The 18,727-nt window shown below is 42.0% G+C and overlaps 1 protein-coding gene across 4 annotated transcripts in view; it reads left to right on the top strand.

Moving 5' to 3' along the window:
• The window catches only part of PDE2A (phosphodiesterase 2A), a 257,890-nt gene that overhangs the window by 198,942 nt on the left and 40,221 nt on the right, over nucleotides 1-18,727 (top strand). For all 4 annotated transcript variants that reach the window (XM_069971912.1, XM_069971911.1, XM_069971910.1 and 1 more), the window contains 2 exons: nucleotides 7,719-7,760; nucleotides 8,793-8,861. In XM_069971912.1, the coding sequence (XP_069828013.1) occupies nucleotides 7,719-7,760; nucleotides 8,793-8,861 (111 nt within the window). The remainder of the gene's footprint in view (nucleotides 1-7,718; nucleotides 7,761-8,792; nucleotides 8,862-18,727) is intronic.

Genomic DNA, 18,727 nt, shown 5'->3' on the forward strand with positions numbered 1-18,727 from the left:
GGCAGATTAACTTTACCATAGGCCCCGGGCTGTTCACCAAGCCTGGCCCCCCCCCCCCCCCCCCCCACCCCACTGTAACTATGGCAGCACTAGCCTGGCGTTCATAGTACAGGATAGATAATGTCATGATGTCCTGATTTGTGTAAAATTGCCATAAAAAACTGTGATTTTGTGCAAATCATGGCGGAAGTGTAGCCAGGAGACAGTACACCACTGAAAGTATAAGTCTTTTTGGGTGGTCATGGGCCCCCCAGGAGCTCAGGGCCCCGGGCTGCCGCCCGAAACGCCCCTATTATAATCCACTACTGCCTTCCCCCCCCCCCTCCCCCTCTCTTCTGTGTGTCAGGCCTCTCCTCCCTCTCTTCTGTGTGTCAGGCCCCTCCCCCCTTACCTGTGTGTCAGGCCCCTCCCCCTTATCTCTTCTATGTGTCATGCCCCTACCCCCCATATCTTCTATGTGTCAGGCCCCTCCCCCTTACCTCTGTGTCAGGCCCCTCTCACCTTACCTCTATGTGTCAGGCCCCTCCCCCTTATCTCTTCTATGTGTCAGGCCCCTACCCCCCATGTCTTCTATGTGTCAGGCCCCTACCCCCCATGTCTTCTATGTGTCAGGCCCCTCCCCCTTACCTCTTTATGTCAGGCCCCTCTCCCCCTTTCTTCTATGTTTCACACCCCAGCCCCCTATGTCTTCTGTGTCAGGCCCCTTCCCCCTCACCTCTATGTGTCAGGCCCCTCCCCCTTATCTCTTCTATCTGTCAGGCCTCTCCCCTCTTACCCCTCTATACCTCTAGTTGTGTACTCCCTCTAGCACAGTTGCCTTTCTCCGCTATGATCAGCAGACGGGTCTTGATGAAGCTTCCTCAGGGGAATGTGTCTTTTTCTTCTGTCAGTTACCCCTCGCTCTCTCTCTGATCTCAGACGTTACATTTCCAGTCAGAGAAGATGAATGATCTGAGGAGGATTAAAGCGGCGGCCGCTTCCCCCGGCTCCTGCCCATCGTTATTCCCGCCACGGCGCTCATATTCTATGGAAGATTGATGCCCTGAGAGCCGCCATCTTTAATCTCCTACTGATGAGACGATAGACAGCGGAAGACTGATGGCGGGAATCAATCTGTTCCTGTCAGACACCGCGTATTAGGGCGACATTTTTCCCGCCCCAGTGATGGCCACGTGTATGGGAGTGTGGGAAGTGTTCACACCCAGGTCATCAGTGGTTGTGTAACGGTACGGTGCCGCTGTGGGTATAGATCATAGTGGGCACTGGTGGTACTCCTGCAGAACTGAACGGCTGGGGGTCCCTGTATTGAGAGTGACCTGGATGAGGGGCAGGTAGAGACCCCCCAGCCTGAAGGTCCGGCTCTCCTGGGAGGAGCTCCTGGTACTGTGTGCCCACTGTTGATTTGCCCTGCTGCCCCCTCCCCCCTGGCTCTGGGAGGAGCTCCTGGTACTGTGTGCCCCCTGTAGATTTGCCCCCCGCCCCCCCGTTCCATGTACTCTTTAGCTCTTTGTATGGATGTTCTATGTTATTTTGGAGAAGTGTGGATTCCTCCCTATTTTTATTCCCTTCTTGTTTCCTCATTGATGCCTTAAGTGCCAATCAGACCCTCATTAAAAGCTTCTTGTGCGTCTGGCGCGATGCCACGCTTCACTTCTCAGACCGTGATGAAGTCACGCAGCAAATGGCTGCAGATGGTGGAATCTGATCCCATCCGTCTGGTGGAATAACAGAAACATGGCGTCCCCCTCCCCTCACCAGGCATTGTCTCCCCTGTGCCCCCCTCAGTACCCGGGTGGTCCCCTCCCCTCCCCAGGCATTGTCTCCCCTGTGCCCCCCTCAGTACCCGGGTGGTCCCCTCTCCTCACCAGGCATTGCTTCCCCTTTTCTCCCACTTAGTTCCGGGCGGCCCCCTCTCCTCACCAGGCATTGTCTCCCCTGTGCCCCCTCTCACTGCCTGAGCGTCCCCCTCTCCTCACCAGGCATTGTGCCCCTTCAATGCCTGAGCGTCCCCCTCTCCTCACGAGGCATTGTCTCCCCTGTGCCCCCCTCACTGCCTGAGCGTCCCCCTCTCCTCACGAGGCATTGTCTCCCCTGTGCCCCCCTCACTGCCTGAGCGTCCACCTCTCCTCACCAGGCATTGTCTCCCCTGTGCCCCCCTCACTGCCCGACTTGCCCCCTCTCCTCACCAGGCATTGTCTCCCCTGTGCCCCCCTCACTGCCCGACTTGCCCCCTCTCCTCACCAGGCGTTGTCTCCCCTGTGCTCACCCTCAGTACCCGGGTGGCCACATCTTTGGGGGACTTTGCTGTCTCAGGACCAGGATGCTGTGGGCTGACCTCATGGGGGCGCTGTGCACACGACGCAGCCCAGACATACTGAGGAACCAACACACAAGAAGGATTGAGCCCGAATTCCTCCTCAGTGATGGGAAATCATGTGTGTAGCTGCAGGAAAGATAAGCTGGAGGGAGTTTTGCTGATCGTAGATTCACAGGTGATTGGATTCAAGGGGTCACTTAAGCCCCTATTCCACGGGCCGACGGAGAGGAGCAAACAAGCACAGTCAGTGCTCGTTTGCTCCTCCTTCCCCGCTCGCTGCCACCGCTATTCCACGTGGCAGCATCGAGTGGGTGAGTGGTGGGGGGGATGCCCGGGTAATTGCTAGATCGTCCGGGCAGCCCATAGCATACAGCAGTGATCTGTTGCAGCCGCTCCTATTCCACGGATCTATCTATCTCCTATCTATCTCCTATCTATCTCCTATCTATCTCCTATCTATCTATCTCCTATCTATCTATCTATCTATCTATCTATCTATCTATCTATTATCTATCTATCTCCTATCTATCTATCTATCTATCTATCTCCTATCTATCTATCTATCTATCTATCTATCTATCTATCTATCTATTATCTATCTATCTCCTATCTATCTATCTATCTATCTATCTATCTATCTATCTATCTATCTCCTATCTATCTATCTATCTATCTATCTATCTATCTATCTATCTATCTATCTACTTATTATCTATCTATCTACTTATTATCTATCTATCATCTATCTATCTATCTATCTATCTATCTATCTATCTATCTCCTATCTATCTATCTTTCTATCTATCTATCTATCTATCTATCTATTATCTATTATCTATTATCTATCTATCTATCTATCTATCTATCTTCTATCTATCTATCTATCTATCTATCTATCTCCCTCCTATCTATCTATCTATCTATCTTCTATCTATCTATCTATCTATCTATCTATCTATCTATCTATCTATCTATCTATCTATCTCCTATCCCCTATCTATCTATCTATCTATCTCCTATCTATCTATCTATCTTCTATCTATCTATCTATCTATCTATCTATCTATCTATCTCCTATCTATCTATCTATCTATCTATCTATCTATTTATCTCCTATCCCCTATCTATCTATCTATCTATCTATCTATCTATCTATCTATCTCCCATCTATCTCCTATCTATCTATCTCCTATCTATCTATCTATCTATCTATCTATCTATCTATCTATCTATCTATCTATCTATCTATCTATCTCCTATCTATCTATCTATCTATCTATCTATCTCAGGTATGTTTCTCAGCTTTCTGAAGTTCTATGAGATGTTACACTTGGAAGCATAATATAATATAATAATTCCATGATACATAAAAGCCTTAGCTCCCCCCCCCCCCCCCCTCTGTCTCTTTCTTTCTCTTTCTCTCTGTTTCTCTTTCTTTTTCTCTCTCCCTCCCTCTTTCTTTCTCTCTCCCTCCCTCTTTCTTTCTCTCTCCCTCCCTCTTTCTTTCTCTCTCCCTCTCTCTCTTTCTCTCTCCCTCTTTCCATCTTTCTCTCTCCCGCTCTCTCTCTCCTCCTCTCTCCCTCTCTTTCGATCTCTCTCTCTCTCTCTCTTTCTTTCTCTCTGTGATAATCTGAATGTATTTGCACACATTGAATGGTTTGCCCCCTGGGGGTGCAGGGAGATGATGTAGCGGTAAGTGTTTGTGAGATCGGCGGTGGTGGCGTCAGATGGTGGAGATGTGAGGGGGGGGTCAGGCCGCTGTGATCTCCGTGCTCCCCGTGTTTACACATTACAGGCCTACGGCAGGATGGAGCCGCGTCTTCACAGGACGGAGATTACCCAGACGCCTCCTTCTGAGGGATAAGAAAGCAGGAAAGGTTTCCTCTTAGTTCTTTATTCTTTTACACAGACAGCGGCGGCTCAGATGTTGCGGCCACCATGAGCGCAGCTCACAATTCGTCCGTATCCGCAGCAATGGCTGACGTCCTCTTTATTATCTAACTTCTCTCCATAAAACCACACGTCCCTGTGGTTTCCCACCACAGTGTTGCTATTGGTTACACCCTTCACTAAAGCCTGTATGTATTGTACACAGTAGTGGATTATAATAGGGGCGTTCCGGGCGGCAGCCCGGGGCCCTGAGCTCCTGGGGGGCCCATGACCACCCAAAAAGACTTATACTTTCAGTGGTGTACTGTCTCCTGGCTACACTTCCGCCATGATTTGCAAAAAATCACAGTTTTTTTAACCCCTAGACGACCCTGGACGTAGGGTTACGTCATGAAAGTCTGTCCCCAGACGACCCATGACGTAACCTTACGTCCTGGGTGTTTTTCCCGCTATGAAGCGCGCTCCGGAGCGGAGCGCGCTTCATAGCAGGTGGGGGCCGGCTGCAATCAGCAGCCGGGATCTCACCGGTAATGACACGCTGCAGTGATCGCGCTGCTGCGTGTCATTAACCCCTTAAACGCCGCGATCGCGACCGTGGCGTTTAAGTGTAAGTGACAGGGGGAGTCCCCTGTCACTTACCGATCGGGACCCCCGCAGTGTGACTGCGGGGGTCCCGATCGTTGAAACGGACTGCTGGAGGTCTCTTACCTGCCTCCGTGCGGTCCGATCGGCGATCTGCTGCACTAAGCCTGCACAGGCAGGCTCAATGAGCAGATCGCCGATAACACTGATCAATGCTATGCCTATGGCATAGCATTCATCAGTGTAGAAATCTAAGTATTGTATGTACAAGTCCCCCAAAGGGACTTCAAAAGTGTAAAAAAAAAAAAGTTCAAAACACTAACACACTACCCCAAAACCCCTCCCCCAATAAAAGTCTAAATCACCCCCCTTTCCCATTATATAAATAAAACATATAAAAATGAATAAATAGATAAACATATAATATACCGTAGCGTGCGTAATTGTCCGATCTATTAAAATATAACAATCGTCATTGTGACCGGTAAACGGCGTACACGAAAAGAGGGGAAAAAGTGCGCAGATTACCGATTTTATGTTACATTATATATTAAAAAAAATCAATAAAAAGTGATCAAAACGTCCGATCTTCACAAATATGGTATTAATAAAAACTAGAGATCATGGCGGAAAAAAATGACACCCCATACAGCCCCGTAGGTGAAAAATAAAACCGTTATAAGCGTCACAATAGGCCCATTTTATTAATATTTAATTGCCAAAAAAAAAGGATTTCATAAAAAAAATATATAACATTAGAGAATCTGTGTAACCTGCATATGGTTGTGTTCAGACTGACCTATAGAATAATAGTGTCATGTCGCTGTTACCATATAGTGCATTACGTAGACACAGGAACCCCCCAAGTTACCATATTGCATTCTTATTTACGATTTCACCTATTTATATCTTCATAAATAATATATTTGGAATTCCATCATACATGTTATGGTAGAATGAAAGACGCCATTACACAGTACAACTATTCCTGTAAAAAACAAGCACTTACATGGCCTGTAGATAGAAAACTGAGAGTGCTAGAGCTCTTAGAAGGGGAGGAGGGAAAAACGAAAGCACTAAGATCAAAATTTGCGCGGTCCACTGGGTCATTTTGGGCCTGGTCCTCAAAGGGTTAATGGCAATTTTGCACAAATCAGGACATCATGACATTATCTGTCCTGTACTATGAACGCCAGGCTAGTGCTGCCATAGTTACAGTGGGGTGGGGGGGCCCAGGCCTGGTGAACAGCCCGGGGCCTATGGTAAAGTTAATCCTCCTCTGATTGTACACAAGTGGTGATGTAGTTGTTATAACGTTTCACCACAAGATGTCGCTATTGTAAGTATATGTACTTAGTTGCTGCACAGCTGAAGTGTGGAAAGGGTTATTGTTTGCTTATATGTCACATGGATCTGTGGACCAATGAGAGTATTTTCTTCTTCTATCCTATCCTCTGTTACCTTACTTCTTCTGTATGTACTCTTCACCCATTCACACCTTACAGGGGCTGTAGATAGGAAATCACGTGGGTAGAGGAAGTGTGTGTGTCTTTTGATGTTGGACTTCGTAGAGGAAGGATGCAAGCTAGAAAGCTCCTTACAGCGGTTTACTTGGGCCCTGGCCCTCTGCCAGATCCCCTGTCAGGAACAAGAGAACAAGTATCCAGATGGTCTTTTGTAGCTAGACTCTGTAGAAATAAGACGCAACTAAGAGTTTCTCATCTTGTAGCTCCACTTAGCACTATGCAGTATTAAACCCTTACAGTAGAGGACAAGTCAGAGATCATCTCAACCCACGCCGTGGACTAGGAGAGTCACAGTGCAGGACAATATCCACAAAGGCAAAAAGCTATGAACTAATCCGGATAGAGCAAAGTTGCTAGAAGCCTATGAACTGTATCTCGCAGCGCATTTGTCAGCAGGGAACCCTTAGCATTCCGCTCATCCCAGGTAACAAGGGGATTGTGACACCCTCTACAACTGGTCCCCCGACACTGGACAATAGGTGGTTCATTCTGACAAGAGTCGATGCATGGGCACAAGTATTCTCTCTCTCATTTACCTCTATTTCTACCTCCAACATCCCGGCAGAGCACAGTACTACTTGGGTTGGGACTCTCAAGACATCCTCCTCTCTGCTCCTCTGATTCTTCTTTGTATCTCTCAACATGTAACCCAGGCGGTACAACTGTACTCCTCACTATACTCCTATCACCGATCTGAATCCTGAACTGTCAAGTGTCTTAACAAGTATAACGTATTCTGTCAATGCACAGCTGTATGTTCTGCTGCACACAAGTATCTCCAGAGTAAACAAGATTTTATTTATGATAAAGAGACTCTGTGATTCTTCGCTCCGCACCAACACAGTGTACACTACATACTTGGGATACTTCCCCTTTCTGTGGGTGGCGGTACCAATAGTCCGGGTGGGTCACTACTCCACTCCAGACCACCGTGATAACAACCCAAGGGACCCCGTAGCAGCCAGACAGGTCACTGACCACAGGGGAACAAGGTATAACCTGCCCTTTAAAATAAAAGCAGGTGTGCCCCCATACCTGTGTGCCCAACCGGCACTGGCGTCACAACATAAGACCTTAGGGTCCGGCTACATCTCGGTCAACCACCATAGAGCTGGCATCACACTTCACCACCTAACAAGTGACTGGCTGTACCTCCCCCACACTACCACGGGGGTGCGTTACCACATCCCATCATGCCTCATCCTGATGTCACATAGGAAAAGGGGGACACATCACATCTGTCAGGAGGTACTGTTATATAGAGATTTCCAGACTGTGCACAGGCGGAAGGGAGAGGACCCTGCAAGGCTTCAGGCCGGGCCCAGAGGAGGATCCCCCTGATGCTTGTCGCCATGGTGTGGGGGATAGCCGGCCATACGTGTAATTTTCTTTCTTCTTCTTAGGTTGTTGGAGATAAGGTTTTAGAAGAGGAGATCAGCTTTCCGGTAAGTGATCAGCAGGGAGGGGGGAATTCACTGGGTGACACAGTCCAGACCACCAATCCAAAATTGACTGTAATATCATTGATGTAACATTGTGCCGGATACTAAGTGTCCTGCAGGATAATCACAGTGTACTGATGAGGATACACAGCATGGTTACAGGAAGCCATCACAGTGTTACATGGGACTGCAGGTTACATCTACTACATTATCTGTACTCAGAGATATCACTGTGTTATCTGTGCTGTTACATAGGACTGCAGGTGACATCTACTACATTATCTGTACTCAGAGATATCACTGTGTTATCTGTGCTGTTACATAGGACTGCAGGTGACATCTACTACATTATCTGTACTCAGAGGGATATCACTGTGTTATCTGTGGTTTTACATAGGACTGCAGGTGGCATCTACTACATTATCTGTACTCAGAGATATGACTGTGTTATCTGTGCTGTTACATAGGACTGCAGGTGACAGCTACTACATTATCTGTACTCAGAGATATCACTGTGTTATCTGTGGTGTTACATAGGACTGCAGGTGACATCTACTACATTATCTGTACTCAGAGATATCACTGTGTTATCTGTGCTGTTACATAGGACTGCAGGTGACAGCTACTACATTATCTGTACTCAGAGATATCACTGTGTTATCTGTGGTGTTACATAGGACTGCGGGAGATATCTACTACATTATCTGTACTCAGAGATATCACTGTGTTATCTGTGGTGTTACATAGGACTGCAGGTGACTACTACATTATCTGTACTCAGAGATATCACTGTTATCTGTGGTGTTACATAGGACTGCAGGTGACTACTACATTATCTGTACTCAGAGATATCACTGTGTTATCTTTGCTGTTACATAGGACTGCAGGTGACAGCTTCATTATCTGTACTCAGAGATATCACTGTGTTATCTGTGGTGTTACATAGGTTTGCAGGTGACCACATATTTACCATATATATTCTGTTAAATATCTTCTATATTTCTCCACTATTAATAATAATTTGATATTTTGCAGTTGACGTTCGGACATTTGGGCCAAGTCGTTGATAAGAAGAAATCCATCACGCTGCAGGACATCAGTTCGGTACGTTTGGCCACATCCAATGTGCTAGCTTCCTCCTGGTATGAACATATATGGTAATCCCTGTGAGATACACACACACACACACACACACACACACATATATATATATATATATATATATATATATATATATATATATATATATTATATATATATATACACACACACACACACATATATATATATATATATATATATATATATATATATATATATACACACACACACACACACACATACACACACACATACCTCTAGAATTGTACATTGTATTATTCTCACTTTCATTACCCCAAATCCTCTCAGACGCCGAACAACCAATCTGCGAGCTGCTATCTCACCGCGGCTGCCGCCATCCGCAGATACACCCCTGACCTCCCGTTTCTCTAACATCTCGCTGACCGCGCTGTACGTTTATATTTCTATCAACTTCCGATAAAAATTGCTCTAAATTGACGCTTTGAAATGAGGAAATGCTGATACCAAACGTTTAATAGCTTCATATCGACGGCTCCAAGCAGGAATGATGTGACCCCCGGCAAAGCTGCCAGCTGTCAGATAAGGCGCTCCGGGGGAGGGGGGACACACAGAGCGGGAGCAAGAAAGAACATAAAGGGAAATCTATATATTAAGGAGAGCGAGGAGACTGAATATAACCACCTACTGATCTATATTTATATACACACACACCGGGCAGGATCAAAACACCCACTACCTGCCTGCAATACCCGCAATACTTATCCCTAAAAGGTTACACATTTTATACTTCATATGCAGTTTAAAAATAAAAAAACTATAACTACTATAATACTGCTCCTATATACAATAATATAACTACTATAATACTGCTCCTATATACAGGGATATAACTACTATAATACTGCTCCTATATACAGGAATATAACTACTATAATACTGCTCCTATATACAGGAATATAACTACTATAATACTGACCCTATATACAGGAATATAACTACTATAATACTGCTCCTATATACAATAATATAACTATGTCGAGGTGCCTTCCCAAAGAAGGCCTACTGTTGTTGGCTGTCTCCTAATTAAGTTGGAGAATGGGTCCGGATCCCCTCTCCCACACCATGCACTTAGAATGAAGACACAGACAACGTATCTTGCAAACAAGTCTGGTGTAAATGGCCCCAGTTTTATTATGGTGATCACATTTTATAGACAGATAAAATATAGGGTGGTAACAAATGCTAATAAGACATAGATGAGGCGGTGCTAGTGATTTAGATATTCAGTCATGCGCAATAGCATCTATATTAGTATCCATTATTATTATTCAAAAAGGTTAGAATAACACATTCTGTGCAATGATACTTTCACATTATTCCCACTGTAACAGACAGGCAACTTTCCTCTGAGAATGTCCTTGAACGCTGATAAACATGTCTCTGAGGGAAATAGTTCTTGAGACAAAACATTCTTTCTAGTGTCATATCAGAAGTTTTCCAAGGTAAGCAATGTTCCAACTATCTCTGAGAACCCACCTTTGTTTATACAGAAAAAAACCAATGGATATGAATGTAAAATGCAAAGTCATACACTATATACGTCGTCAACTTCAAAAAACTAATAACTACTGATATATTTTGACAGATATGGTATTAAATGTTCAATTAAAATTGTTTACATAAGGATGTTGATACATACATAAGGATGCTAAAAAACATTTGTTATCTGCTTATGAGAATTATAGAATAACATTTATTATCTGCTGGGAACAGGTTCAGTCACATAGGAGAGTTCCATAATCTCGAGACCAGCTGTATATCCTTGAACAAGTTCAGTGAAAGTTCCATGAGAAAAAGTCTTATTGTTTCTTTCAAACTTTGGATGGAAAAGGATTTATTTTTCTTTCAAACTTTGGATGGATTAACTCATTCCTCTCAGTGTCCCCCCTTTTTGGCGATGATGAAGAAATCTGGGTCCTGGACAGGATTAAATCCCAATATGTACCCTAAACACTCTCTGACCGGCGAGTGTTGTCAGGGTGCGGATGCTTCTAGGTCCAACACCATCACCTAGAGCCACATGGGCATATCCTCCTCCAAGAGATTTCCTCATCATAACGCCAATCTAGAAGGAAAAAAAACAAACATCATTACTTATAGAGTATAAGATTTAGTCTTTGTAACTTTCTGACAACAACAGCATAATCCTTTGATTATACAATAGACCAATAAAAGAAACAACATGATCTGACACATCCCCCCTTGAGTAGCAGTCAGAAAATCAAGCACCACAGTGTGCTGGTTAGTAACTACCATAAGTTGCCTCTGTACTGCTACTGAGGTGTTAAGTATATCCAGTATGTCAAATATCTGATAGAGTTATAGATGGCGGAACAAACTTACAGCAGATGAGGTAGGTAGGTCTGCAATAACCGAAAGAAAATACTAAACAATGGGTGAGTCTGTACAGTATACATAAATATACAGCTTAGTTACAACAAAACAAATAAAAGCTTATTATCAATACCCAAAATAACATATATATATGACAAATACCTCTCCGGATTTTATCAAAATAACCAAACCTTATTGTCTTATCACTGTATATAACAGACGTGACTCTATAACAAGGACTTTAAAAAGTTTCTGAAAAAGGAAAGTTTAGATGTGAGCAAATCTTATCTCATGGCAAAATTAAAATAAAAAGTTGATTGACACATAAACTAAAAACAGCACAACAGGTAAATGCAATAAAATCTCCACAATGTGACCTACTATGTAACCACTAGATTCACTTATAATAACTAGATAGTGAATTCACAATCTTCAGTATGGGATTCTCAAAATTTCCACTTCTTTTTAGTCTTTTTACTTCATTTTGTACCTAGAAAACGTCTTTATGATTAGATCACACAGGTCTAATGACTGGTCGCATGGTCACATCTCTTCCTGTACATAATCATATAGTATAATACATACACCAATAATATGAAGTAACTGGGCGCTTATTACCGATATAATATTTGGATCCTACTGAATTGTCTCTTGTCTGACTGAGATCATCACATATTACACATAAAATAACCACCATAGAAATAAAAGCAAAGTGTAAACGATACATCACCTAAGGTTTCAAAGCCTTTTTAGAATAATATATCATATGATCCTTTTTGTAATAGTAGCATTGGTATGGATCCTTTATCCTTAAACCCATCTTTTGACTGACAGGCCTCTTTACAGACACTTGGACTCTTGGCCTCAGTTATATCGCTTCTTTTAAGGCCACTAGTATCACCTCAGACATTGGCTTTGTTGTCTCCCATAGCTTTGGCTGACCTGTAAAGAAGACACCAATACAGACAAGGACATACCTATATAGGCCACCTGTGGCAGGTGGATGGCGTTCACTTACATTCCCTGAAACAGGCAGGAAGATGACAGACTATGCAGACAGGCACTTTACGGTGTTACTTACAGTAGGTTATGACAGGTGTAGATAATACAGCCGTACACAACCCTCTCTGCTATATTTGTTGTCCCCTGGGCCGCCCAATGTGAGGATACTACACCACATTACACATGGCTTCCTTCTGCTGGTTTTGTCAGACAACTTACAGTGGGATACAAGGCAGGCGGCAAACACAGTTACTTACTTACTGTCTGACTGCCATCTTTACACTGTACCTCCTCTCCACCCGCTGGTCTCACAGCTTGTTGCTGATTGTTTCTGGAAAAGACTTAAAAACAAACAGATCCACATCTCCTCCTCCACCTGTACACTATGTACGGTTACCTCAGGAAGAGACCGGAAACATCTCCCCATTCCCTTGTACGCTTTGTACGCTGTTACCTTGGGAAGAGCACAGAAACCACAGCATCACCAGCTTCATCCATCACCCTTTTTGGCATCAGGGTTTGTCTGCGTGAACGTTGCGTCAGCCACTCTATGGCAGCTTTTCTTCTTCTTTGAACAGTTTTTTTGAACGCTTCTTTGAAGTGTTTTTGGTAAGCCCAGGGACCAAACAAATCTCTAATTTGCCAATTAACCCATAATGGTGGGCTTCATATAGACATCTGCACAGTTACCTTCAACCATCCTACATGTCTTAGTGATTGTCCTCACCTCCAGCTTATGGCAGGAGCGGTTTCTGCAGTGGAACGTCACTCTGCATGGCGGTAACATATATCCTTGCGTCTTGTGTCATCCATCTTGAAAAGTCTGAGATAATCTACAATGAAAACTTTTAAACTTTCATTAATATTTGGGCTTTCAATTACATTTTCATCTTTCACAATTTAAAATATCAAAATTGGCTACTCCATATATTGGGGGGCATAAGGAGTGCAGACTGGAGCCATGGATATGGGTTTGGCTTTACTAGGGATAAAACAATACATATATATTCATGAGCTAGTCTGCCATAACCCTAAAAATAAAGACATTAAAAAAAACAATTAAACATTGTACACTTGTCCCATATTAACCTTCTTTTGATTAAAAAAAGTAAATAAATCAGCTGAAATGAATATTCCTTCAATCCGCTGCTCTTATCAGTAAACAGAACGCTCTGTACCTCACTTCTAACCTTAAGCAGTGAAATCATTAGATACAAGAGTTAAAACTTCTTGGAAGAAGTTTTTTTTTTTTTTTTTTTTCTTTTTTAACATCCTTGAAGTTACAGAAGATATCAGCGCTGTGCTCTTATGCACCAGACTGTAACCTTGGACAGTGGCACACATACTTATTAGGATAGATGTGTACACATATATATATATATATATATATATATATATATATATATATATATAAAAACACTTGTTAAATAAAGTTACATAGAAATATATATTACAGTAGTAAGTTACTACTCCTTAGAAATATCATACGTTGGGGACACACACTTAAAGAAAATCTGCTTACAATATACCTTTGTCTAACTTTCTTCTCCATCAGGTAATAATATTCATTAATAAATGTGCAAAACAGTTGTTAGACTCTATCGGAGAATCCTGTGCCCGCCCCCTCAGTGACACTAAGCAGTATGGGCGGAGGACAGAAATGCCAGGAGTTAAAATGGCCACCGGACTAGATAACCGGATATAGGGGTGTTGGCTTAGGGCATGGTTTTGAGACGTCACAATTATAATACAGACGTGGATGATATGTGGGAGTGGTTGGCTTTCAGTCGCCATCTTTGAGGGCTGATTACAAAAAAGTGGCGTAGCTAAATAAACAAATGTTCCACGGTCGGGACAACAGAAAATGATCAACATTTTGTAACACGTAACATACTTCCAAAGCGGAACACCAGCTTAGTAAGACTGGCTGAAATACGACAGTATATAATGTAGGAGCGTACATTACATTACACTAACAGCTCTGATTCTTTTTTTTTCCTAATGCTGCTTGCATGTGATCTGCAGCCCTCAGAGCTGGTTGATGGCCTTGTACAAAACATAACAAATAACACACATTATGTACTTTGTATGCTGCTTCACTACGCAGCATTAATTAACCTCTTCAGCTCTCTCAGTACTGTATCTAGCAATGAGCTGGACTGTTCTCCTTGTCTGAGTACGTGGCTTTGTACTTAGACACTTACATGGCAATGTACACTATTTGAGGTTAGGCTGCCACCTCCACAAAAGGCATTGGTCTTACTATCAGGTAAGGGGCACTTTAAATCAAAGTAACTACTTCAACAGCCGACCAAAGGGAAGATTCCTGCAGAACAAAGGGTCTATACGCCACCATTGGAGGTAGGTTGGCTTTTCGCAGGATCTGGGGTTTGTATACAGATATAAACTGGGTACAATAGTGTAACATAATGATGTGGCTTGGGTCTGCCACACACACTACAATATTCTGTCTTATCTAGATATTGCTGGTAACCAGCACATGACATGTCCACCCATTTGGACCTGTGCTTCCCACCCATTATCAATTATTAATCCTCCCCTTGTTTCTTGGACTTTAGTCCAAGTATTGGGGTTAAAAACAGCATCGTGTTGGATGTTAAAATATTTCAACATTGCTTTTGCCCTTTTTGCTTGTTCTTTGCCATATCGGCAGGTCACTATGTGGGTTGCAGAAACCCCTTTTGATTCTGTGTGGGTTGCAGAAACCCCTTTTGATTCTGTGTGTCCCATTTTATATTACTTCGTGATCGTATAACAGGAGGCACCCAGAATGATCAACTGATGATTTTCTTTCTTGTGTCCTGTACGTATAACAGGAGGCACCCAGAATGATCAACTGATGATTTTCTTTCTTGTGTCCCGTACACTTATGACCACGGATCAATTACTTCGTGATCGTATAACAGGAGGCACCCAGAATGATCAACTGATGATTTTCTTTCTTGTGTCCTGTACACTTATGACCACGGATCACTACCAAAAGCTGGGACTTAGAATATTCCACGGTTCAGGGCTTCCTTCTCTTATGTTGAAATACACTCTTGCTGCTATGTAGATTGCAAAACAAGTTACCCCAAGTATACAGAGGACAGTAATAGGCATATCACAGATCTTTCCCTTGGAAACAACCAGACCACTGTCCAGCGTCCTTGTATAGTTAGGCTACTAGGCTCATTCCAAAGTGGTTTTAGCACTGGCACTGTTCCCACCGCACAACGCTCCGTGTTTATGAGGATCTGTGACAACCACGGCCGGGCCCTGAGTAACAGTTTTAGCCTGAATGAGCAATTCTTCGCCTACTATATACTAACCCTCACAGGTTAGGACAAACAGACATAGAACAGCCAACAAGAGGAGAACAAAGTTCAAATTAACACGCCTATCGTGAGTTCACTTTTGATAACTTACTCTGCAGAGGTAGGTAAGAAAAGATGTGAAGGAGGAGAGCACAGAAAAGAGTAAACAAATTTTTTACTCTTACCTGGCCAGGTTTTGTGGTCTCCTTGTTCACCTCTCTCTCCCCTGGTACAGCAGTGCAGGTCATCCGATCTCCCGATGTAATGGGCGTGTCCCTGTTCGGGCGCCAATAATGTCGAGGTGCCTTCCCAAAGAAGGCCTACTGTTGTTGGCTGTCTCCTAATTAAGTTGGAGAATGGGTCCGGATCCCCTCTCCCACACCATGCACTTAGAATGAAGACACAGACAACGTATCTTGCAAACAAGTCTGGTGTAAATGGCCCCAGTTTTATTATGGTGATCACATTTTATAGACAGATAAAATATAGGGTGGTAACAAATGCTAATAAGACATAGATGAGGCGGTGCTAGTGATTTAGATATTCAGTCATGCGCAATAGCATCTATATTAGTATCCATTATTATTATTCAAAAAGGTTAGAATAACACATTCTGTGCAATGATACTTTCACATTATTCCCACTGTAACAGACAGGCAACTTTCCTCTGAGAATGTCCTTGAACGCTGATAAACATGTCTCTGAGGGAAATAGTTCTTGAGACAAAACATTCTTTCTAGTGTCATATCAGAAGTTTTCCAAGGTAAGCAATGTTCCAACTATCTCTGAGAACCCACCTTTGTTTATACAGAAAAAAAACCAATGGATATGAATGTAAAATGCAAAGTCATACACTATATACGTCGTCAACTTCAAAAAACTAATAACTACGGATATATTTTGACAGATATGGTATTAAATGTTCAATTAAAATTGTTTACATAAGGATGTTGATACATACATAAGGATGCTAAAAAACATTTGTTATCTGCTTATGAGAATTATAGAATAACATTTATTATCTGCTGGGAACAGGTTCAGTCACATAGGAGAGTTCCATAATCTCGAGACCAGCTGTATATCCTTGAACAAGTTCAGTGAAAGTTCCATGAGAAAAAGTCTTATTGTTTCTTTCAAACTTTGGATGGAAAAGGATTTATTTTTCTTTCAAACTTTGGATGGATTAACTCATTCCTCTCAACTACTATAATACTGCTCCTATATACAGGGATATAACTACTATAATACTGCTCCTATATACAGGAATATAACTACTATAATACTGCTCCTATATACAAGAATATAACTACTATAATACTGCTCCTATATACAGGAATATAACTACTATAATACTGCTCCTATATACAGGGATATAACTACTATAATACTGCTCCTATATACAGGAATATAACTACTATAATACTGCTCCTATATACAAGAATATAACTACTATAATACTGCTCCTATATACAGGAATATAACTACTATAATACTGCTCCTATATACAGGAATATAACTACTATAATATTGCCCCTATATACAGGAATATAACTAATATAAGCACAAGCCATTGAGATAGACAGTAGAAACCAGCGGCACCCATCGGGCCAGATGAAGCGGGAAAGTTAGCTCGCAAAACGGCTGTAGCCACGGTGCACAGCACCCTTGGACCTGTCTCTCCCTGCCCTGAAGTTGCCTGCATGAGGACATCTTGTAAATAAACCACGATTTCTGCATTAACCCGGTGAGTGCCGCTGGTTTCTACTGTCTATCTCATTGGCTTGTGCTTATTGATTGAACTGTTTTCCCATTCATGCTGAGCACCACTGGGATGCAGACACTGTACGGAGATTACTCAGTAAACAGAGATCACAACGCTCCCTATCACGTAAGGTCACTTAACCTGGACATACAAATAATCTCAGAATACCACGGTTTGCTGATAGTGCCAGCACATCTACTTGCTTGTGTATATAACTACTATAATACTGCTCCTATATACAGGAATATAACTACTATAATACTGCTCCTATATACAGGAATATAACTACTATAATACTGCTCCTATATACAGGGATATAACTACTATAATACTGCCACTGTATACAGGAATATAACTACTATAATACTGCTCCTATATATACAGGGATATAGCTACTATAATACTGCTCCTATATACAGGAATATAACTACTATAATACTGCTCCTATATACAAGAATATAACTACTATAATACTGCTCCTATATACAAGAATATAACTACTATAATACTGCTCCTATATACAGGAATATACTACTATAATACTGCTCATATTTACTGGAATATAACTACTATAATACTGCCCCCTATATACAAGAATATAACTACTATAATACTGCTCCCATATACAAGAATATAACTACTATAATACTGCTCCTATATACAGGAATATAACTACTATAATACTGCTCCTATATACAGGAATATAACTACTATAATACTGCTCATATTTACTGGAATATAACTACTATAATACTGCTCCTATATACAAGAATATAACTACTATAATACTGCTCCTATATACAAGAATATAACTACTATAATACTGCTCCTATATACAGGAATATACTACTATAATACTGCTCATATTTACTGGAATATAACTACTATAATACTGCCCCCTATATACAAGAATATAACTACTATAATACTGCTCCCATATACAAGAATATAACTACTATAATACTGCTCCTATATACAGGAATATAACTACTATAATACTGCTCCTATATACAGGAATATAACTACTATAATACTGCTCCTATATACAGGAATATAACTACTATAATACTGCTCCTATATACAGGAATATACTACTATAATACTGCTCCTATATACAGGAATATAACTACTATAATACTGCCCCCTATATACAGGAATATAACTACTATAATACTGCTCCTATATACAGGAATATACCTACTATAATACTGCTCCTATATACAAGAATATAACTACTATAATACTGCTCCCATATACAGGAATATAACTACTATTATACTGCTCCCTATATACAGGAATATAACTACTATAATACTGCTCCTATATACAGGAATATAACTACTATAATACTGCTCCTATATACTGGAATATAACTACTATAATACTGCTCCTATATACAAGAATATAACTAC

The sequence above is a fragment of the Dendropsophus ebraccatus genome, chromosome 5 (assembly GCF_027789765.1).
Source record: "Dendropsophus ebraccatus isolate aDenEbr1 chromosome 5, aDenEbr1.pat, whole genome shotgun sequence".
Lineage (NCBI taxonomy): Eukaryota > Metazoa > Chordata > Amphibia > Anura > Hylidae > Dendropsophus > Dendropsophus ebraccatus.